Source organism: Plecotus auritus (genome assembly GCF_963455305.1).
Source record: "Plecotus auritus genome assembly, chromosome: 7".
Taxonomy (NCBI): Eukaryota; Metazoa; Chordata; class Mammalia; order Chiroptera; family Vespertilionidae; genus Plecotus; species Plecotus auritus.
In genome coordinates, this window is record NC_137774.1 from 68,350,825 (window position 1) to 68,374,582 (window position 23,758).

The 23,758-nt window shown below is 57.0% G+C and overlaps 1 protein-coding gene across 5 annotated transcripts in view; it reads right to left on the bottom strand.

Annotated features, from left to right (window-relative positions):
- Positions 1 to 2,732: 2,732 nt before the first annotated feature.
- The window catches only part of KATNIP (katanin interacting protein), a 236,131-nt gene continuing 215,105 nt past the window's right edge, over positions 2,733 to 23,758 (bottom strand). For all 5 annotated transcript variants that reach the window (XM_080679383.1, XM_080679386.1, XM_080679385.1 and 2 more), the window contains 10 exons: positions 20,249 to 20,426; positions 14,671 to 14,836; positions 11,519 to 11,676; positions 9,997 to 10,061; positions 9,332 to 9,442; positions 7,563 to 7,702; positions 5,836 to 5,937; positions 5,207 to 5,367; positions 5,032 to 5,120; positions 2,733 to 4,427 (listed from right to left, as the gene is read on the bottom strand). In XM_080679383.1, coding sequence (XP_080535509.1) covers positions 4,372 to 4,427; positions 5,032 to 5,120; positions 5,207 to 5,367; positions 5,836 to 5,937; positions 7,563 to 7,702; positions 9,332 to 9,442; positions 9,997 to 10,061; positions 11,519 to 11,676; positions 14,671 to 14,836; positions 20,249 to 20,426 — 1,226 coding nt within the window. In that variant the 3' untranslated portion in view covers positions 2,733 to 4,371. The remainder of the gene's footprint in view (positions 4,428 to 5,031; positions 5,121 to 5,206; positions 5,368 to 5,835; positions 5,938 to 7,562; positions 7,703 to 9,331; positions 9,443 to 9,996; positions 10,062 to 11,518; positions 11,677 to 14,670; positions 14,837 to 20,248; positions 20,427 to 23,758) is intronic.

Consider the following 23,758-nt stretch of genomic DNA (forward strand, 5'->3'; position numbering starts at 1 on the left):
CTGTGGCGAGAGCAAACCGCACGGCTGCTCCCGTGGACGGCCGGCTTGGGACTCAGGACAAACAGCCACGTGGGGAGCATCAGTCCTAAGGAAAACCAATCCTCGCGTGGGATTTACTGTGTGGACAGACAGGAAAGCACAAGCAGGACTCTGCCCTCCCCCGCACGCCCAGCCCCTGATAACCTGGCAGTTGCCTCCCGGGCAACATTTCATCCTGGACTGATGCTGTCTGAGCCTTGCCTTGGGGGAGGCTGGTGGCCAGAGGCCTGGCCAGGACTGGGGGAGGCGGGGCCAGCACCGCAGAGTGGTGGGGGCTGGACTTGCTCCTGGCAGTCCAGCCCCTCCACGGCTCCCAGTCACCAGCGTGCTGGGGAAGGGCACCTCCGAATGAGGCCTCCGCCCAGCAGGATGTGCACCTTCAGTGACGCAGCAGCCGCAGAGCACCGCCCGGAAAGGGCTCATGTTTGGTGGCTGTCATTAGCTTTGTTGTTAGGATCACAAATATGGCTGCCATAGGCTGTCCCTTCCGCAGGGGCTGGGAGCCTGGAAGTGGTGTCATCCATGCCACACGTGTCTAGACATGCAGACAGCCCCATGGCTCACGGGGACACGTGGCCTATTTGGCACAGGCCTGGGCCTGTGGCCTGACTTGATGCCGGGATTGGGTCCCAGGGCCCGGGAGAGCCCTCTGCATGCCTGGGTGGCTGGGGCCTGATTCCCAGGGGCAGAGTCCTACCTACTTTGGGCCCCACAGTGTCACCTCATACCCTCCTGCTCCCCCATTCATTCCCTGCCTCAGTCTCAGGGGTGCAGGCTCAGGTGCATGTGGGCTCTGAAGGCAGTGCCAGCGAGGGAAGCAGTGGGGAATGCGGTGGTCTGGGCTCAGGGCCCTCCAGTTTCTCCAGAGACCTGGGGAACCACACAGACCAGCACAGCCAGCCCCGCCTGCGAAGGCGGAGCCACCAGACTGTGGCTTGCCCTTCACTCAGGGCTGGATGGGGCGGAGCCTCAGAAAGGGACCATCCTGGCCCCAGGAGGGATGGAGGTGAGGCCTGGCCCGGGAGGGATGTGGGCAGCTGCCACCTGTCAGGCTGCAGTAACGGCTTGGCAGCTCTGGCTCCTCTGAGCTCGGGGAGCCAGTGCGGGAACTGTCTGGAGACAGACAGAAGCAGGCCCTTCACATTGCTGGACAGAGAAAGCAGGCCCCCAAGGGGACAGAGACTGGGGAGAGGTTCCTCTGGGAACCCCAGCCTGCTCTTCCTTGACCTCTTGTCTGCTGTGGCTGATTCATTCCCAGGAATCCACGCCTGGGCTCGCTGGCACCCAGGCCTGGCAGTTGCAGCTTGGGGCGGATTTACACGGTGCTTATGGCTGGGGTGGGATGGAGGTGCGGAGGGGCAGCTTGGCCTCCCACCAGGGTGAGGGTGAGGGTGGGGGTGGGGCCTGCCACCTCGAGCATGTGCAGGTCACCCGAGTGACCCGGCCTCTCTGGGCCTGGGGGGTAGGGCGAGGGTCCAGGACTGATCTTCCTCCTCTTGCCCCCTGGAGAGCCGAGGAAGGTGGAGCCACAGGTGGGGGCTGCGCCTTCTGGGGCTAGGGACGAGGGCAGGTGGGAGCTGGGTGGCTACACAGCACTTGTCACCGTTTTGTGGGGCACCCGGTGTTTGTTTACTGGGTTAAGTTGAGCCAACATTTGAAAGTTAGATTTCACATTAAAAGGAAATTAAGCACCTGAGTGTCTGGCTTCTCTCAAATGGCGTCGCTGGGCCATTGGTGTGCGCTGCCCTGCAGACCAGGCCTCCCAGCCAGCTCTGCTCCCTGAGTGACAGGGACCCGGGCCAAGGCACTGGCTGCGAGACTTACTGTGGCTGATAAGTGGGGCGCCTCACTCGGTCTCCCTCCCCACAGGGAGGGTCTCCCACATACAGCCCCAGGGGGAGGAGGGTGGCTCTCCCACGCCAGGTCTGGGCAGGGCAGGCCTCGCTGTCGTCCTAGGAGCTCAGAGGGGCAGGGGCAGGAGCGGCTGCAGAGGCCCTGCCATCCTCCATCCATGGACTGGGACGAACAGAGGGACTCCCTCACCCTCGCACAGGGAGCGAGGTGGGCTTCCTCAGGGCCTCTTACCCACCGCCAGGCAATTGCTGGCACCCACACCGCAGTGCAGACGCCCACCCCTCACCTGAGCCTTCTTTCCACTCAAGCGCTGCTCTATCCAATGCCAATCGCTGCCACAGGCAGGGGCGTGGGGCCCGAAGTGGGAGGCCAAGAATCAGCTCTGGTGTGGACTCCAGCATCCGTGCCGAAGGCGACTCCGCGCCAGAGGCCGGGGCTTCACTGCGCCTCGCTTTCCCCTGGTTGTCCCGGGGTTTGGGTCGGGACTAGTCGTCTCAGAGCTGTGCCTCTGCGCATCAGGTTCCTTGTCGACAAAAGGAGGGCCCTGCAGTGCCCACCCGGGTGCTGCTCCATGAGGTAGACGGGTGAGAGCCAGGCACGGGATACCGCTGGACGTGTGGGCTCCTAGCACCACATACGCATGGGCTTCTTCTCACCCAGCGCCAGGACAAGGACCCCCACTCGCAGGTGGGGAAACGGAGCTCGGAGAGGGACATGCCCGCGCCACTGGGCCAGCCTTCAGTGGACTCTGGCTCAGTTCCTGGAGGCAGCATGGACTACCTCTGACCCCAAACCCAGTGTGGCAACGTGTTCTTAATAACATCTCTTATTGATTTTGCGAGAGAAAAAAATAGAAATTTATTTTAGAGCTAACGCCTGTCAGCCTTTCTTTCCTCCGAAATTGCATGGTGCACACAATTACTATAAACATCAGCTGATACCCAGGGGCGAGTGTGCGGGGTTTGGGCAATGTTCCCGGGAATCTGTCCTGTGCCCGTGCCTCGGGCGCGGACGGACAGCGGCTCCCTGGAAAGGCCTGGCACTGTCTCGGGCACCGAGAGTTGGACTGATCAGCCCTAGCGGCGTCAGCTCTCCTGGGAGCCCGGTCCCAGAGGCGCCCCACGTCTGGGAGGTGAGCAGAGAGGTGGGGGCTTGGAAGCTACAGAAATGACGGATTTTCTTGGGGAGAAACAAGTCCTTATCTTCACATGGACCCCGCGCTGCGAATGAAAAGCGCATTTGCACAGCTGCCCAAGGAGGCCGCGGAGCTCAGAAAGTATCTGCAGGCTCTCGGTCGCATAGGAACGCACTCGCAGTACAGTAATGCGGCCGGGCTGGGCGCCAGGAAAACAACGGATTGATATTGGGAACGAGAAATTACCCGCCACTGGGAAAGCAATTAGGTCCCTGATCCGAGCTCGTTACACAGATGGAAATAGATGTGCTCCGGGCTCCACTGGGCGGGGTGCAAGGCACGTCTCCCAACTTGCTGGGAAGCCGCTGGAAGAGGGAAGAGCGTGGGGGCCTGGGCAACGAGAACCCCACTCCTGGCTCCGAGGGGGGCCAGGGACCAAAGACCCAGCAAGAGAAGCCTGCAGACTCTAGCCGGGCAGGGAGTGGTGAGGCCTCCTCTGGAGCTCACGGGGAAGGTCAGCCTCTGGGGCTGAGGGTGGGGCCGGCCCTGGTCCTCCGCTCCCTGCCTTTCAGCCAGAGGTGTCTGGAGGGGCCCCGCTGGCCCCTGGGTCTGCAGCTGCCTGCCTGTCAGTCCTATCTGGGCAGGACGAGTGCCCGGCATGCCAGGTGGGCCCGGCCCTGCATGGTGGGTCCACTCCCTTCCTTTCCTCAGTGGGACATGTGCCCTTGGCCAGCCCCTTCTCAGCTCACTGAGGGGACAGAGCCTGCAGAAGCAGTTCCTCTGAGGGATCTGTCCTTTCCCGCGGGCACTGGTGGGATGAGTGAGGGTGGCAGCAGTCCTGGCTGGACATGAGGGTCCAGGGAAGAGTCCACCCTCCCAGGCAGCTCCGCCAGCCCCCAAAGGAGGCAGGGATGTGCCTGGGAAGGGGCTGCTGGTGGAGCCCCCGGGCACACCCCTGGAGCGCTGGTGTCTGAGGCCTGGGCCCCAAGCTGGCTCAGCCCTGCTCCAGGCTGGATGGAGGCCTCCCCAGCCCACGTCCCTGTCCCAGCCCAGCCAGACCTGGCTCAGGGAACCAGGACGGGGCTGAGTGGATGCTGCCCGCTGTGCTGGATCTTACGGGAGAGCGGGAGGCCCTGCCCCTGCAGCAGCCCTGCCTCCTCCGCGTGTCGCCCGTCTTTCCCAGGCCCTCCACCCTCGAGTCCCTTCTCCCCAGCAGTTCCCCTCCACACCGTAGCTCTCTTCCAGCACTGGGGTCTGGGCTGCACTGAGGCCCGAGGGGGCATGGTGCTGAGCAGGGCCAGTGAGGGAGCCCACGGGCTGAGGACCAGTGCCCCCCCTTCTGGTCAGCACCGCCGCCGTCTTGCTGTCTCCTCGCTCAGGCAGGTTTTGGGGCGTAAGGCTGTGGAGGGAGAGCACAGGGCGGGTAAGGGTACCCAGCCCCCCCACCCCAGCCCCCCTGAGGGCTGCCCCACGCGCTCAGGCTGAAATCTGAACCGCCTGCGTTTCTACCCAAGGCCCGTGGAAACGTGGGCCCTCCTGCAGCTCCCAGCGCCTCGAGCCGGCACTCCTGCACACTGACCCCCGACCTGGACAGGCTGGCCACCCCTCCAGCCGCCGCCCTGCTGTTCCCTCTTCCTGGCCAACCCTGCATCTTTCAGGGTGCGGCTCAAACACCACCTCCTCTGAGAAGCCCTCGCCCTGTGTATCCTCCACGGGCTCGCCATGGCTCAGGGCGACCCCTTCGATAATGCGCTTCTGCCCTTCACGGACTAGCCCTCTGCACGCGAGGCCTGGGTCCGGGAAGCAGTGCCAGCCACGAGGGGCCCGCAGGAAGAAGGTGCATGGGGCTCCGGCCCTGCCTCCTCAGCCCCTCCAGCCCCCAGCCAGGCTCCTGGGAGGGGAGGGGGTCTGAGGGCGGGCAGGCGCCAGAGGGATGTGGTGACAGCAACTCGTCCCTATTCAGCCCAGACTCCTGAGGGGCTCAGGCAGAGAACCGAGCAGACCTGGGTCAACGATGCTCTGCTTCCTCTTGGCGTTGGTAACGATCTGGTTCTCGTTCATCATCTGGACGTCCTGGTCCTCCACATGGCCGCTGCAGAGGGGAGACGGGAGACGTCAGGCCCTGCTGTCCTGCCCTGTTGTCGGCAGGGCTTCCGGGGCTGCGGGTGGCTCGCCCACCTGATGGTGGTGTGTTTCTCCTGGTGGTAGATGTCCATGTCCTGGGTGAAGAGGATGGTGTGGTAGGGCACCGTGGGCTCGCACGTGGGCAGGATGCCCCCCACCAGGTGGCCCACCATGGCCAGGATCCCGTTGTACACGAGCAAGTCGTCCACCAGGAGCTGAACAGAACAGAGGAGGGGCTGGCGGCACAGCTGGCGGGGCCCCTCCCCACATGTGATTGGGCAAAGTGCGTCACTGCACAGAGCCTGCCTGCTGTGTGCCCTGGGGAAGGCACAGGCCGCCAGCCGCCCGCTGCCGAGGAGCTGAGGCTCAGGGGCTGACGTGCCTTAGCATGAGGCAGCGCTGGGCAGCCCCAGGCCCACTTTCCCCAACCCAGTCCCCGGCACAAAGAGTCCGACTGGAGGAGAGGAGAGAAAAGCCACTCTGTTTTCAGGGTGAGGATTCCAGCCCGTGGGAGGAGGTTTCCGTTCACGGTTGGCTGGGAAGCCTCCCTGCACGGAGGACCTGGCATTGTGTCTAAGGCTGCAACAGAGAGGAGCCAATTGAACCGCATCACACGGTAACTGCCGGTGGCTTAATTACCAACGAGCACGATTCTCTCAAAAAACCCGCTAATAAGCACTCACGCCAAACTCCTTCACCCCTCGATGGGGTGTTTTTGCGTAATTCCACAGTTTGATCATTGACACGGTGGTAGGCAGATCGAAAATCACATACACCCGGTTCACCTGTCGGGGAGAAGAGCTAATTAACAGGCTTGTTTGCAAACAGAGGCTCTGGGCTGGGTGGGGGCGCCTGGGCTGCTGGGCCACGGCGCAGGGGTTCCCACGGCCTTGCATCTCCTCGAAGCCCATCGACAGTCAGGTCACGTGTGGCTGCGTTTGCAACAAAACGCTGAGTTGGCTCGTGGAGGCCTGCTTTCCTGGGCTGGCGTGGCCCCCATTTAAATACCGCAGAGAATTGGACACCCTTCCCTTGCCCACAGGTCAGGCCAGAAACACAGTCCGGGGCAACAAGGCCAAGGCACAGGCCTCGACCCGAGTGCAGGAGCACTGCCCGGCAATCAGCACAGCCTCGACCCGTTTGTCCTTTCCCGATTGTAAACGAAAAGCACAGCGGACAGACCCTGAGGCACCGCTGGGTGATTTTCAGTACCAGCGTCTTTGAATCTCTGTGGGGAGCGGGGAGGGGGTGGCTCAGGTCAGCGGCAGAATCAGCTGGTAAAGTGGCACCTGATCGCCTCCCCTTCTCCCTTCCCAACAGACTCTCAAGTACCAGGGGCTCCTAGGAAGAGAGAATGAAGCAACGCGCACCCAGCGGGCCCCGGCTGCTTTGCCCAGTGCGGCCCTGTGCTCACCTGTGGCCATCTTCAGAGTGGGAGTGAAAGACGAGGGTGCGTGCACTGGCCACACTCAAGCTGGCAGCAGTCTGGGCTGCCTGGGGCCACGACCTTGTGGCCGGGTCTAAGGCTGATGCATCTCTGCACCCCCCTTAGCAATGGGGTCGGGGGGGGGCTGGGGCTAGGGCGCTGGCCTCCACTCAAGGGAAGCTGATGGACCCTTGATGGTCGGGGGGAGGGCAATTTGGGGGAAGGACCTTTGGAAAACCTCCCTCCAAGAACTGAGAGAAAAATGTACCCCCTTACCCTCCTGCCCAACCCCATGGAGTGGAAAGGGGAACGTGTCAGTAGTCACATGGTCACGCACAGTGCCACACATGACTGCCCTGGCATCAGGCCCTGCGGCTGAGGCTGGCAGGTGCTAAACCCACCTGTCCCAGCTCCTGGCTGCTCTCCTCCCTCCCTACCACCACCATCCAGGCCACAGTGGGCAAAGCCCACCCCCAGGCTCTCCGTCAGGCATTGGAGCAAAAAGGTCAGGAGGACCAATTGCAGGGTCTGTGGTTGGGGAAACTGAGTCAGTTGGCTGGAAGAGATGACCAGGCAGACTTGGTGCCAGAGAGAGAGCATGATTGGGGTCAAGTGCCTGGTGACATAAGGAAGGAGCAGAAAGAGTGAGTGTGGAGAGGAAGGAGCTGGGAGGAGGAGGCCAGAGAGGGCCAGAGAGAAGCAGATGCAGGAGCGGAGAATGATGCCCACAGGGAGTTGCACTGGGGCCCCCAGCTTCAGAGTCCCATGTGGTCCTTTATCTCCCCTGTGTCCCTTAAATGACACCCCCCCCCCGTTCCCCCCCGAGCAAAGAGAAAGAACCGCTGGCCCAGAAGAGCTGACTCCTGCATGGTTCCCTGTATCCTGACTTGCTGCAGATGAACTTGGCCTGGAAGGAAGATGTGTCCCCGAGCCCTGGGACAGGAAGTCTCCATCCACCAAGGGCTGAGAGCCTCCGGAACCCACCAGGCCAGGCAGGATGGGGGCCAGCCACATGTGCCGGCCATCACTGGTGTTGTTCACTTGGTCGATGAGCTTGTCAGGGGTCCGCACATCCCCACACACGCCCTCCAGGGAGTTCACGCTGTCAGGGAAGGCAGCGATGTCTGAGGAGGCCTCTAAGCTGCCATAACATGAAGAAATGTGCTTGGACCCACGCCACCTGCGCGGCCACCAGCCTCCATCACACTGTGGGCTTGGGGACCGGCCTGGCAGGCAGAGCAGCCTGAGAGGTGACAGCCAATTGGACAGGTTCTGGGGAAATGTGAGCGTGAGGCTGAGGGGAGCGGGGCTGAGTGAGGATGGGAGCCCCAGTTTCACCAACTGCTAGAGGAAGAAACAAGATACATGGCTGCTGCTCTGGAGAGTGGAGGGCAAACTCTGCGAAGGGTTTCTCTTGCAAGGCGACGGGTCACAGCTGGGTTCTGCCTTGGGTTGTGAGGACCGTGCAAGGCTGGAAGGACTGGAGGGGGCCTGACTCAGCAGCAGCCGCTCCCTGATGGGCATTAACTTGGGGCCAGAGAACCTGATTCCAGCTCTGGCTCTGCCCTTCTGACCCAAGGTCTTGAGAAAGTCACGGATGTCTCTGGGCTGGTTCCTCATCTATAAAATGGGTATAACCTTCTCCAAGTCCCAGAACTGATGTGAGGATCTCAAAGAACCCCGGATGTGAGCTCTCCCAGTAAAACCATGGAACCTAATGATCAAAACCAGCAAGAATCATTTATCCCAGGTGAGGAGGATGGTGACACCAGGGAAGGCAGAAAAGGATGCCACTGGAACCCAGGGACCCCAGAGATGCAAGGCAGCTTCTGGGGTTTGACCTGCCCTGGCAGGCCCCTAACTGTGGGGTGTCGGGTTCCCAGAGGGGTCAGGCGGGTTCCATCAGAGAAACATGGCAGCTCAGTATCAAGAGCATGGTCTCTGGAATCAGACTCCCAGCTCCACCACGCACTGGCTGTGTGACCCCGGGCAAGTTACTCAACCTCTCTGTGTCTCAGTTCCTCATCTGTAAAATGGGAATAACAACACTCACATCACAAGATTGTTGTGAGGGCAAATGAGGTACCATGCGGCAAGCCCTGGCAGAGAGGAGCCCTCAGTAAATATTAACATTGGGTTTGGGGGCCTGGTAGATAACAATAAGGACTGAGGGCTGAGATCAACTAGAAGGACGTGCTTGGGGGGGAAGGGTAGCAGATATTTGTGTCCAGCCCTCTTTACTGTTCATGATTGTGGCCTGGCAGAACCAATTTCTCAAGAAAAGCTAAAGATTGGGATTTTTATACGCAAACTAATTTTTTAAAAATACTAATTTAAAATAGTTAAAAACTCATTGGGTAAATCCTTGTGTTGCATTCCATGATCACAGGGTTCCAGGGTCAATACATTCAGGACACACTGAGGTGAGCACAGTGTGACAGGTCCCTCCCTACAGGCCTTGTCAGAGCCTTTAGAACTCCAAGGGGCCTGCAGCTGGTGGGCTGCCCAATTCCCACCACCGACTCTGTGCTGTGGAACTCCTGCTGCGGGTCCTGGGTAGGCATGGCTGGAGCTGCTCGCTGCTTTGCCCACCCCCACGGGTCAGCATCTGACTGTAAGCCGAGGCCACTGGCACGTTTATTCCCAGGTCTGGTCCCTACAGCGCCATTTCCCTCTACAGTCAAGGCTTCTGCTCCTTCCACCCTCCGCGCTCCCTGCAGTTGGGCGGAGCCCCTTCTGTCCAGAAAGGATACTGTTTTCCGACAGAGGAATCTTCTCTCCCCGCTCATCGTACAGTTCGAGGCCGGTGAGACCAATGTAATAGGGGTCACCCCAACTGGTCAGGAGCTGAAACTGAAAAATGACTGGGGCACGCTATTAAGGAAAAACAGGCTTGATTTCCTGAGATCAAAGGAAAACAATGACAAAGATAACATAGGGGTATAATGTTTTGGTTTGTACAGATGAACAAGAGCAAAAAATGAATTTTTCTCTCACTGAAACTGAATCCTGGCAAACTGTATGTGGCATCAGATTCTCTTTCATTTGAACTGTGTGTGTGTGTGTGTGTGTGTGTGTGTGTGTGTGTGTGTGCATTAAAACCTTTCTCCAGGCCCAGGAGATGAGGAGCAGGAGGGAATAGTGCTCTCCAGGGAGCTGGAAGGGCGGGGACACATTTGTGTCACAAACTCATTATATGGTGCTGAACCAACTGACCAGGCCTCACACTGTCTCATGCCTCAGTTTCCCTGACTGCAAAGTGCCAAGAACAGAGAACCTGTTCCCTCCCCGTCCGTTCAAGTATGCGGGCTGTCCTGAGAAGGAGGGAATGTGAGCTTTATAGAGGATGGGCTGCAGCAGGGCATGCCCTTCCCAACGGCTTCCGGCCAAGGGTGTGCGGAGGGTGGGAGAAGGATACAGCCACAGGGCATCAGCGGGGCCTCGTAGTCCATGCTTGCCTGCTCCAGGCTTTTTGTGTCGAGCCTAAGGAAACACAAGACAGAACACATGGGCTCGAATGGTGGGTCAGCTATTCCCAGTCATAGACTCTGAAGACAGAAGGTGGTAGCATTCCAGGGGAGTGGGGGGGCCGCGGCGAAGCTCCTGCTCACATGGAGCTCCCGTTCTACTGGGGAGGCTCAGACATAGCCAACTCAGACACCGGCTTGACTGACGTGGACTCTTTTATGCCTTAAACTACCTGAGTGGTGGTACTCACATCCCAGGGTGAATGAGGAAAGTGGAGCTCAGAGCAGTGAAACCTCCTTCCTGCTCAAGGCCACACAGCTGGAAGGAGGCAGAACTGGGGTGTGACCCGAGGCTGTCCAGCTCCAGAGTTCTCTTAACTATCCCACCTCCTGCCCCTTGTGCCGAGAGCTCAGCGAGGCATCTGACGGGCCCCAGGGTGGAGACGGGGCCCCAGGCAGGAAGGTGATGACTGAGCTAAGGAGGAAGCCATGGGAAGAGTGAGAGCCATGGCTTCCCAGCACAGGGGCAACAAGAACGAAGGCCCTTAGGTAGGAAGGGGCTGGGGGGCACTGTTTGCCACAGGAAGCAGCTGGGGAGGGGGAGCTGCAGTGGAGGGTGAGGGCAGGGCAGGGAGAGGAGGCTGGAAGGTGGGCCGCACCCTGAAGGCTTTGGCTTCTTGAGCCTGAGCAAGTGGCTTCACTAGCTGGGCCTCAGTTCTCACATCTGTAAAATGGGCAGAATCGTCCCTACCAGAATGAATGTGAAGCATGTGGCACAGAGCAGGTGCTCTGGAGGGAGAGCCCTCTCCTCCTCCATGCTCCTCCCCACAGGGCTTCTCTCCCTGGTCTCAGCCAGTGAACTACACCCGGCCTGGTTTCCCTCCATTTCAAGGGCAATGTTATCATTATGACTGTTCCCAGTGACTGGCCCAAGAGGTGGTCCCAGCCACCGTGGAGGGAAACTCATTTTGTTTCGAGAACTTGGCCCCTGGCATTGGAACATCAGGGGGTTTAAGTGAGTGGCCTTAATGTGGCATTTACAAATGGTTATGAACTTAATGCAGCTGAGAATGGGGCCAAGAAATCCCAGTGAATCCATGAAATGTGAGGCATTGTTTTTCTCTGAATCTTTCTAAGTCAGGAGCTGAGAGGCCAGAGAAGGGAGGCCTTCCCTGAACCAGCCAGCGGGCATTTCTGGAGCCAGGCGGCTGGAATGCTCTTTTCCCAGCAGGAAGCCTAACGAAGCATTTAAAAGCTCCAGCACTCCAGCCTGTGAGAAACCCAAACACCAGACAAGGTGGGTACATCCCACAGGCTTCCGGCAGAGGCTTGGCTGAGCTTTAGAAACAGCCAAGTTGAAAAGCAACGCGTTTGATCACCATTTCAAACCGCTTTAGGCCGACACTTCAGAGCACAGGCAGAGCCCGTGCGGCGGAGGGAGGGTGTGTGGAGGGTATGTGGCGCACTCCTCACCTCTGGGCCGGCTGGGGCAGGAGCTGAGCCTGTAGGTAGTCCACAAAGAGGATTTCTTGAGCAAAATCAAAGTGGCAGTTGCCGGGCCCCTTCCGGATGAGAAAGCCCTCTGGAGGGGAGACGCACAGGCCGTCCAGGTTGACATGGGCGATTTTGGCCTAGAACACAAAGGAAGGCCATGCCAGCAGGGGCCAGCATGGGGGCAGCAGCGTGCGCTCTGTCCCCCCACTCAGCTGCTGCTGGAGCTGCTGTTTGTGACTCAGAGCCCCGCCTGAGAAAGAGCTGCCTCCCAGACCAGTCCACTCTCCAGTGGCATCCCTTCTGTGCCCAGCTGTGCTGGGTGCTGGGCAGGCAGGAGACAAGGCAGGTGAGGCCCTGCCCTGGTGGACATGTCACCGTGGCCTGAGGTGGTACAATATGGTGGTCAAGGGCATGGACTCAGGTGCTCTGACATCCTTCCCATGCCTCGATGTCCTTATCTGTTAAATGGGCTCAATAATGAGTTCACTTATGTAAAGTATCCAGGACAGGACATGCCTGGCACAAATACATGCTGCACTGCTCCGTTCATCAGCCCTGGCACACACCTCACCACGGGCCCCTAGCTGTCCTTCTAGGGCAGTGTCCTTGGTGGTTTGTGGGTCTGCTTTGGTGGCAGAGCCCCCAGCTGGACCATCTCTCCCTCTGCTCCAGGGCCTGGCACACAACAGGTGCTTACTAAGAGCATGCGGAATCAATTGGATTTGGGCCAACAGGTCCCCCTGTTCTAGGCCAGATTTTGCCAGCCAGGTGGCTGGGACCTAGCAGTAAATCTCAAAGCCCCAATGGCAGGGTGTGAGGTGGTTCATCTCTGAGTGAGCAGAGGGGATGATAAGCCAGCACCGCCCTCCAACCACACATTTTGGCATCCAGGCTCCGTGGCACCTCACTTCACCTTCATGGTTAGCTATATGGGACCAGGTGCTGACCAAACTGGTGGAACTTTACCGGGAGCTCCGGGAGACGCCGCGGGCCACTCGCGCAGAAGGGACGCCTGTGCTCCTGGAGCCCTTTGTCCGTCAGCATTAAGGGAGCCCCATATGCAGTCGGTTAGTCACAGGCACATAAACCTGAGAAGGGCAGGGTGACTGCTTTGGCTGGATATGAGGGCCCCAAAGCTGTCACGCTGTCTCCATCTGCTTTCTTCAAACCTAATTCCCACCTGCCCCAGGCGGGACCTGTGGCCCTGGCCTGCAAACTGAGCACTCCCACCCCTGCCCTGGGCTGGTTCAGCCTAAGGGAACAGGAGCAACCAGCACCAGTCCTAGGTTAGCTGGCGCCTCGAGAGAGGAGGCCTCTCTTCTGCTGGGCTTGGCGCTTGCAAAAGCCTAGCACTGCCAGGTGTGCCCATAGAGAAAGCCCCCGAAAGCGAAGCTGGCAAGAGAGCCAAGCAGAGGCCCAGGACATCCCTGTCCTCTTCTGGGGCCACCATCTCCTCCAGGAAGCGTCCCTGACTGCCCCAGGCCACTGTTGTTCCCTGGCCGGGGGCGGGGGGGCGGGGGTGGCGGTTAACCACCTCATCTTAGCTAAGGATACTACAGTTCAGAGAGGCTAAGCATCTGCCCAAGGACTGGAGTGATCGAAGCCCCGGCACCAGGAGCCCAGGCCTGGCTCTAACCCCCGCCAATGGCCCATAGCCAGGGTGCCCTGGGGGTAGCCATCCAATTGGTTTCGGGAGGGGGGGGAAGCACAGTTTCTTTTTTCCTTTTTTTAAAAAATATATCTTTATTGATTTCAAAGAGGAAGAGAGAGATAGAAACATCAATGATGAGAGAGAATCATTGATTGGCTGCCTACTGCACTCCCCCTACTGGGGACCGAGCCCGCAACCCAGGCATGTGCCCTTGGCTGGAATCGAACCCAGGACCCTTCAGTCCGCAGGCTGATGCTCTATCCACTGAGCCAGACTGGCTAGGGCTGGGGAGCAGTTTCCATCACACTTGCTCCAGGATCCACCCTCTCCGACAGGGCCCATCTCCCGCCTCCCATGGTGGCCCCAAGCATGGTCGGGGGGCCAGACTGGGAAGCAGGGCTCTCTGCCCAATGTTCCCAGAACATGAAGGTCAATGGCAAAGCTGGATTCACTCAAGAGAATGTAGAGACCCAGAGGCACGAGTTGAAGCACAAGAATGTGTTTTTTATCTGACTTTTAAACGTGCTGAACCTGAGAGTGCACCTACGCAGACAGGGCGGGCGGGGAGGGTTTGCAGCTGCTCCAGAGACAGCGCCGGGGGCTGGGCTGCCACCACTGCGGTACCCCAGGCCTCCAGACCCCCGGGGCCTGCAGAGAACTCTGTGGCATGCAGGACGTGGTGGGGAGCCCAGACCCGGGCTCACAGGCTTCAAGGCCAAGTCCTGGCATTGTCAACCTTGACGTGGCCAAGGGTGATGACCACCCTCCTGAGGAGGTATTGTCCTCCTCGACACTTTACAGTCTAGGACACTGAGGGCAGGGAAAGCAGCCACTTTCGGGAGGTCATGGGGGGTCAGGGTCAGAGCGGAGATTCAGGCGCAGGGCCCGTGATTTGGCACCCGAGCTGCACACTGTATTATCTGAGGTGTGTTATCACCATGGCGTCCACGCGTCGCATTTCCTGGTTCACACAGGTCAGCAGCCAGCCCATGGGGGGCACGGCTGCTCTCCCCACACTGCGGCAGGGGCCCTGCAGCCATGGGCGTGCGCTGTGCTCAGAACCCTGGATGAGCAACTGGACTTTCTGAACCTCACTTTCCTGAAGGACGAGTGTAACAGACCTGCCTCCAGCACCGGGGGCGAGCGTCCGATGGAATTATGAGTTCTTGAGAAGCCCTTAGCCAGGGCCTGGCCACAGCACCCGGGGACAGGGCACCACTGACCACCCCCGAGGGCTGGGCTCGAGGACCCCAGAGCCCCCAGAACAGACAAGGCGCCAGTTTCCGGAGTCCGCCCAGGCTCTTCAGGCTGCGTTTGCTGTTTGCAGGAGAAAACCACAGCCTGTTCTCCCTGCTGAAACCCCCATGGCCTTTTGGAAAGTTCTGGAGGATTTATGCTCCTCTCTGGCAGCCACGCCAGCCATTCATCAAGGCGCCGTTTCCTTGACAGTGGGCTGAGCGCGGCCACCTGCCCCCCTTACCCCTCGATAGGTGTCCTCGGGAGATTTATTGTAGTTCCAGAAGCGCAGGCCCGCGATGCTCTCTGCTCTGTCGAAGCGGATCGTGACCACGTGGTCCAGCCCCGGCGAGAAGGGGATCAGCCACATATGCTCATCCTCCATCGTGATGTTGGCTCCATCGATTAACCTGCACGCAGCAGAGGGAGTGGTGAGGGGGGCGGTGGCCAGCGCGGGGTAGACACCCTCTCACCACCCACTGCACCCCTGCCTGCCACAGCCTGACTGGCTGGAGTGAATTCAGGGACGTGAGACTAATTAATCAACAGTGAGGGGGCCACCTCTCCACTGTGAAATGAGACAAAAGAAAACAGGAGAAAAATAACAGTTTGTGCCGTTTAAGGTGCGGTGAAGCCATCATCTGAGTTTCTTAAAAGGGGGCAGATGTGCCATTTTCCAGGACCCTCGAACCAGCGATCCCATTTCTAGGTTTCTCCCCAGGGAACATCTAGTCCACCTGCTGGAACGGCTGTCTGCACAAGACGTTCCTGATAGTCTCATTATTTACATTAGAAAAAAGAGAACTGCGGCCTCAGAGCAGGGGGAGGTTAAGTAAACCTATTCGGTTGTTCAGTGCCCACCACGAGGCTGGCGCAGCCACAGGGGAGAGGCGAGCTGCAGCGGCAGGGCCCTGCTCTTACTGCTGGGAAATGAGGACCAGGACCAGGAGAGACTGCGCGAAGGTGCAGCGCGGTGGTGCCGGAGGGGGCGGAGGCGACCGTCTCCCCTGAAGGCTGTATGGACTCTGGTGCGTTTGAAAGAATCTGTCCCTTCTTTGTTGTGCTGGGAGGGACACGGGAGCCCACCTGAACCTGGCAGCTCGGGCGTGGGACAAGCACGGGGCAGGTGTCTCGGGGGAGCTATAACCCCGCCGCGTGGGCACCGCGGGGAGCTTCTCGGCAGGAGGAGCCCCAGTCCTCTGTGCTCCCCGCCGCCGCTGCTCTGAGCTTGTCATCTTGCTCACGTTGCTCCGTTCGGGCCAGTTTCCGCTTCTCCTGCTCCAACATCCTGCCTCATCCTCCTCAGCTCTGCCCGTGTTTGTCCCCAAGACTGTCCTGTCCGACTTCCCTGGACACCCAGGTCCCGGCCTCCTCCTGTGGCTCTGGCCACGGCTGGCACTGCCACCGAGAGGCCTGGGGACAGGGGCCTTCCTCACTCTCCTGGTGACTTTGAAGCTGCCCTGTCTCCTGGGTTGTACTGTATTGTATTTTTCCTCACCTGAGCACATGCTTCTTGATTTTTCAGAGGAAGGGGAAGGAGGAGAGAGAAACATCAATCAGCTACCTTCCCATATGCGCCCCAACCAAGAACCAAACCCCGCAACCTAGGGATGTGCCCTGCCTGGGAACTGAACCCACAACCTTTCGGTGTATGAGACAATGCTCCAATCACCTGAGCCACCCAGCCAGGGCTGTTTCCTATACTTCAAAAAATAAACGTTTATTTTTTTCCTTTTCTACATTTAAAAATTTTAGATTTGGAATAAGTCTTATAATTGAAGCGTTCATCCAAGGAGGTAATGTTCTTTGCTTTTTCTCTAAAAGGTGATTATTTAATTGATAAATGGTGTGTCTTACAATAGCTGGCATCTTAAACAGAGGAAATTCAGCGAGTTAACAGTGGGGTGTGTGGAGTCAAGCTGACTGAGGACTACACCAGAGAACCTTCTATTTCCTTCCAAAAGCAATTCCCTCTCTGTCCTAGGCCTGTGGCTGCCTCCAGAGCAAGACTGCTGTCCAGTTCTAAGAGGAGAGAGAACTGCTGATGCGTTCATAACTGATGGGTGTGGGAGGTTCATAGACATCCTCAAGGATACCCCAATGATCCTTCCCAGCTCTGCCCAACAAACAGCCTTGAATCAATGACCAACCCAGTAGCCATGAGCATCCCTAGAGGCCAGATTATGGTCTCTAAACACCGTTTTCCACTAAAGGAACTGGGGCTTTGTGGACAAGTGGATGAGTCCATATCTGGGACAAGAAATATACAAGATGAGTACACCTGAAACTTATATAATAAAAGAATTTTTTAAAAGAAATATATAAGCCCTAACTGGTTTGGCTCAGTGGATAGAGCGTTGGCCTGCGGATTCAAGGGTCCCAGGTTTGATTCCGGTCAAGGGCATGTACCTTGGTTGCGAGCACATACCCAGTAGGGTGTGTGCAGGAGGCAGCTGATCGATGTTTCTCTCTCATCGATATTTCTAACTATCCCTCTCCCTTTCTCTCTGTAAAAAAATTAATAAAATATATATATATTTTAAAAAAGAAATATATAAAATGCGCCTGGAACGACCTGTTATGTCAGAAAGCAGGGAAGTTGCCAGAGACCACTGTTTTAAAAAGGATCCAGGAGCCCAGCCGGCATGGCTCAGTATTTGAGCATCCACCTATGAACCAGGAGATCACGGATCGATTCCCGGTCAGGGCACATGCCTGGGTTGCAGGCTCAATCCCTAGTGTGGGGCGTACAGGAGGCAGCCAATCAGTATCTCTCTCTCTCAATATCTCTCTCTCTCTCTCTCTCCCCTTCATTTCTGAAATCAATTAACATATATTTTAAAAAAGAAATAAAATAAAAAGGATCCAGGAGCTCCCAATGTCTAAGACAGGGGTGGTCTGGCCCTGTCATGGTATCAGAATGAGTTACTTAAATGTTTGACCACATATAGCAGGCTAATTTTTAAGTTGATAATTTTGTATGGCCTGCAAATCCTATCTAATAAAAGAGTAATATGCAAATTAACCATCACTCTGCTACACCCACAAGCCACGCCCACCAGCCAATCAGGAGCGAATATGCAAATAAACCCAACCAAGATGGCTACGGCCACAGAGAGCAGGAGGGAGGCTTGGGTTTCCCCGGCAATGGAGGAAGCCAAGCTTTCCGCCTGCCCTTCCCGGCCTAGGCCTCCACTCAATGCTACAAAGTTTCAATGATAGAAGATACATAAATCCCAACAGAAATAGCTGCCGCCATAGAGCAAGCAGAAGGCTTGGCTCTGCTCCAGGCTACAAAGTTTCAATTGTAGAAGATAAATAAACCCCAGATACCAGGGCCTCCGCTTGGGTCGCCAGGGGGCGTGGCTGGCCTGCAAACCACCACAGGCCCCTCGCCCAGGCCGCCTCATGCCCCAAGGGAACCCCCACCCTGATCTGGGACACCCTTCAGGGCAAACCAGCTGGCCCCCACCCGTAGACCAGGCCTCTATCCTATCTAATAAAAGAGTAATATGCAGATTGACCATCACTCCAACACACAAGATGGCTGCCCCCATGTGGTCAAAGATCCTGCCCCCATGTGGACACAAGATGGCCACCACAAGATGGCCAGCAAGGGAGGGCAGTTGGGAGGAACCAGGCCTGCAAGGGAGGGCAGTTGGGGGCAATCAAGCCTGCTGGGGAGGGCAGTTAGGGGTGACCCGGCCGGCAGAGGAGGGAAGTTGGGGGTGACTGGGTCTGCAGGGAAGGGCAGTTGGGGGGGACCCAGGCCTGCAGGGGAGGGCAGTTAGGGGTGACCAGGCCTGCAGGGGAGGGCAGTTAGGGGAAAACAGGCTGGCAGGGGAGCAGTTAGGCATCAATCAGGCTGGCAGGGGAGTGGTTAGGGGGTGATCAGGCTGGCATGCAGAAGCAGGGACAATCAGGAAGGCAAGCAGGCGAGCAGTTGGGAGCCACAGTCCTGGATTATGAGAGGGATGTCCGACTGCCCGGGCCTAAATGGGCAGTCGGACATCCCTTGAGGGGTCCCAGATTGGAGAGGATGCAGGCTGGGCTGAGGGACAACCCCCTCCCCCGTGCACGAATTTCGTGCACCGGGCCTCTAGTGACATTATAAATATCCAAATGGCCCCAGGTCTAAGAGCATCCAGTCGAGCATCAGTAGGATAAAAACTACAACAGATTGAAACCCTTCAAAAACAGGACATTTAAATCGATGATTATGATAACCAAAATAACCAAATGTGCCCTGGACAGTGTTGTTCAGTGGTTAGAGGGTTGGACTGAGTACTGAAGGGTCAGGTTCGAGTCCAGGTCAAGGACATGTACCTGGGCTGCAGGTTCAATCCCAGGCCCCAGTCAAAGAATGTGGGGGAGGCAACCAATCAATGTGTCTCTCTCACATCAACGTCTCTCTCTCTCTCTCTCTTCCTCCCTCCCTCCCTCCGTTCCTCCCTTCTACTACTTCTAAAAATCAATGGAAAAATATCCTTGAGTGAGGATTAACAAAAAAAAAATAAGAACAAATAACCAAATGTATTAAAGGATGCTAGAGAAACAACTTGTTCGTTTTTTTTTTAAACTAAGAAATAAAAGGAAGGAATCAAACATTTAGACTGCCTTTCCTGTTTGACTTATACCTCAGAGTAAATAAATAATTGAGGAAAATTTCTCTTTATTGATGAAAAAAAGAATGATAGCATCAGTGTATCACCAGTTTGCAACCCCTAATAAATTAATGGATCTAGCCACTGAGCTTTGGCTGCCCATCACAAAAAGCCTGACAACCGCTGAAGGGAATAAACAATGACATGCACACCCCAACAATCCAACCTCAGTCTGATCAGGCCTCTGGATCTAAAGAACATTTTATAGGAAACACAGGGCCAGGCAGGGGTGCGGCTGTGACCCTCCCGCCATGTCCCTGTTCTATGATAAGGAAACCAGGCAGGGGAAGACAGGATCAGTCAGTGCTTAAGTGCATGGGCATTGCTCTCCCATACCTGCACCTAATCATGACTCGGCTACTAGGCTGGTCTGAGTGACCTTCGGCCAGTTTTTAACCCCTCTCTCCGTCAGTTCCCATGGGTACCTATCATATTAGTAAATGGATGGATATCTGTAACCTGCTTAGCACCTGGCATTTAACAATGGCTAAAAAACATGGCAACTATAATTTCAGTTATTATTTCTATTGTTATTGAAGAGGTTAAGAATCTTACTAGCTGGCAAGGAGCAGATCCAGGATTTGAACTCTCATTCCTCTGACTCCTGGACTCCTCTGTTCACAGGGCCAGGCAGGGCCGCTGCCCTGAGGGGACAGTGATCCTGGGCAGGTTTTGGGCCCTATGGATCAAGGCTATATTTCAGGCTATCCTCTGACTGACTTGACCCAAACTGGGCTTATGAGACCTGACAATGCAGAGGAAAGTGCGGGGACTTCCTCAGCAGCCACCTTCAGTCTCAGGAGGGGACAGCTTTCTCCCTGAGAGGTGAGGTCGCTCATGAGTAAAGGCAGAGTCATCCCTGCAAAAGCTCCCTGAGCAGCCACTGTGCTCGTGGCCAGAGCCAAGCCTGGTGGAGAGAACAAAGCACAGCTCTGTCTGGAAGCAGGAGGCCTGGCTTCGAACCCAGCCTGCACTCCAGCTGTGCAGTCCTGGGGGTGCCCTCCCTTTCTGAGCCTTTGGGTTCCTTAACTCTAAGATGAGGTGACCACAGACTTTGGGGTGGCTGGGGGTTGCTGTCTGACATTTGAATCTCAAGTCTAAGATGCAGGACAGGCCCTGCTCCTGCTGCCATGAGTTAAGCTTCTTGCAGACACCTACTTGTCTAGGGTCCGGGAGTCATCCGTGTACTCCGGGAGGTCATTTAAGTCCCTGGGGGAGGCGGAGATCTGGTGCAAGCTGATGGGCAGGGCCTGGCCATCCTTGCCCACCACTTCCAAGCCCGTGAGTCCCAGGTAGTGCAGGTCCCCCCAGGAGGCAGTGAAATTCAGCTGAAGGCCTGCAACAGGAAGGAAAGTGGTGTGAAGGAGGCGCCTAACATGAGAGGAGGGGAGGAATGGTCTTTAGTGCCTGCATTGGGCCAACTGGGAAACCCAGACACAAAACCCCACCCCTTTCCTCAGGCTCAGCCCCACCCCTTTCCTCAGGGTGCCTGGGGCTGGGACGCTGCTGACAGTTCACAAAATGTTTGCCGGGTGAATGGGCCAGTGCTGCTTCAACCTGTGCAGTCCTGGGTCCTTTCTCTACCCCTCAATCATGTCACCCCACTTGACGTTTAACAGCCTGGAGTGGCTTCCCATGATGCTTGGCCAACAGGCTTGCCCATCTGGCTACTATTTCTCTAACCTCATCTTGCACCAGGGGTTCCTGGCCCCACTAAGATGGCATCCGTCATTTTATTCTTCTCTCCCGACAGGGCCGCTGCTCATGCTGCTCTCTCTGGAACACACATGCCTGGCCCCCTTGTGCTCGTCCTTCAGATCCCAGCTCACCTCCTCAGGGAAGCCCCTTTGACTACACTGATCCTCCATTCACAGCTGCTGAGTCACTGTGAACTTCCCCTTCCACGCCTGGTCGAACTGCCATCTTGCGACCCCTTGGTTCAATATGCCAGACGGTTAACTCGAGGACAGAAACCCCATCTGTTTTGCTTTGTCCCCAAAGCCCGCCACAGTGCCATTCAGTATAGGGAGAGTGATTAAACAAGTGTAAGTGGAGGCAGCTACAGCACTAAGCCACAGCACTGGGAATGGATGTTTTATGCAAATCGGCTGCTACCATGAGGATTCAGGGTAAAGGAAGTGGCCAATTCCACCCTTTTGCCCCACCCACCTGCTCCATTAGAGACCATGTAGATTTTACAAGGACCTCCTGTGCACCTGTGGCACAATGGCCATGAGTCGTCCACTGGCCCAGAAAGCTCCAACCAAATGCGCCTCTTGGTTGGGCCTGTCCGGCTTCTGGCTGGAACTTCCTTACTTACTGGTCTCCCATGAGGGTGGGACCACGCCCAGTGATCTCCTCCACCTTGGGGGCCTTGGAGCCCACAGCACCCTTTCGGATGGCTGTGCTCAAAAGACGCATGCTCACTGCAACGTGTGTAGCATGCCAGCACTGCAGCGCTGGAGAAAACAGCCTGGATGTCATGGGTCCCACCACCGGCTCTGAGGAGGAGGTGGAGCCCAGGGAGGTCTCCGGACATCCCTGTGAGGCCAAGCCAGGCCACCTCTCTGGAGCTCAGCTCCCTCTCCTACGCCCGTCATTTCCAACGTGCATTGTGTAACCCAGCCTCAGACCCTTCTGCTCGCCTGGTGCCAGGGTAACCGAGCATCTTGGGGTCAGTGAAGAAGACCTGTGACCAGCATGGTATGAGCACAAGGCAACTCTCACAGCATTGGCAGACTGCAAAATGGCCACAAACAACCCCCTCCCACCAGCCCCTGCCTCCGCCATGTGACTCAGCGCTTCCCCCAGCCAGAGGTGGAGTCTCTTCCGCTCCTTGAGCCTGGGCCCGGTGATCCACTTTGGCCCATGAGATAGAAGCAGAGGTACTGCAGGCAGAGCCTGCAAAGCACATGCGCACTGGGGTTGTCCCCTCTCTCCACACTTGGGGTCTGGCCACAGGCAGGAGACAGGTGAGCCCCGTCGCCCCTCACTGGCCAACAGCCTCCCAACTGCAGGACATGAAGGCATCCGAGATCATTCAGCTGCTAGCCCACTGCCAGCTGAGCAGGCTCATGAGCAGGCCCAGGAGATGCCAGCCAAGCCAGCTCAGAGGATAATTCCCAGCCACGCCACTGACACACTCCCCACTGAGTCTGTGCTCAGATGCCCTCTCCTCCGAGAGGCCCTCCCCCACCTGAGCTCAGAGAGCACCACGCCCTGAACCCTGGTCTTCCCTTGTCACAGCACCTGTCCCTATCTGACAACCCATTCCAGGTTCACTTGCTGATTTGTTTTTCTCAGTCTTCCCCACTAGGATGGAAGGCAGCTCCCTGTGGGCGGGAACTCCATGGACTCTGTGCACTGTTGTATTCCCAGAGCCTAGAACAATATCTGAAAAACAGATGGTCAGTGGAGGTCTTTTTCTTTTGAAATAAGTGCCTGACTGAAGAGGTTTCAGTGGATACCTGCAGGTAAGTGAATCAACGTGAAAGCATGGAGTTTCACCAAATTCAGCATTAATGGTAAACAGATATTTACTGATCACTTACTACATACCAAGTCCTGCCCCTGGGCCCAGAAATACAGGATAAACACAGAGCAAAATCTCTGTAGGAGCTTCTACTGCAGTGAAGACACACAACAAACACTTAACAAACCAATAAATATGATCATTCCTCAGCGTGCCGAACGCCATGGGAAAGATCAGAGAGCTGGGCTAGGGCGTGGCTGAGAAGGAGCGGGGTGGTCAGGGAGGGCTTCTCTGAGGGTTCGAGCTGAGACCTGGGGGATGAAGGAGGTTGCCATTCTTCAGCATGTCTGGAAGGACATTCCCAGTTGAGAGGACAGAAGGGCCATAACCCTGGGATGGGAGCCACGTGGCCGGTGGCTGGAGCCAGGTGACCGAAGGAGAGGGAGGTGGAGGGAATGACTCAGAAGTGCTGGCAGCACGTGCTTCAGAGGGTCAGGCTGGGGCTGGCCACGCCATGGAGTCTGGGGTTCTCCTCTGCACTGGGGAGCGGGGGAGGTCAGGTTTGAAACAGGGGCGCCCCACGTGATGTGATCTGCATCTTAGAAAGTGATTCGGTTGGACCTCTAGGAGACCAGGGAGGAGGCTTTTGGATACAGATGGCCTGGACCAGGTGGTAAGTGGTGACAGCAGGGGACAGGGGACGGGTTCGGGTCAGCTTTGGAGACAGCACTGTCAGACTCTCAGTGGCATGTAGGGAGTGAGGGGAAGAGAAGATGCTTTTGACCCAAGTTCCAGAGTAGCTGTGGGTATCGCTCCTAAGACGGAGGTGGCCTGAGGTGGAGGAGGGAGCAGGTTTGGGTGAGGGGATCAGTGTAGGGACCAGTGCCAGCCCCCTTTGTGAAAACAAGACTTGGCATCCCAACTCGCCCTTCCTTTGCCTGGAAGAGGCTCTGCGAGGCCATCGGATTCGGGGCTGCTCGCCTGTCAGAGCTCACATCCATGCTCCACATTCATTTTCCTTTGGTGTGCCCATCAGTATTTATATACAAGGAAATTAATTTTCTCATCCATGTTTCAACTCTCTCAGTTCCTTTCCTATTCATCACTGCTGATATTTGCAAAATGTCCAAAACGCCTGTCATGTGCACATTTGCAAATTATACATCCCTTTTCAAAAACGTTAACAGGAGCCTGGC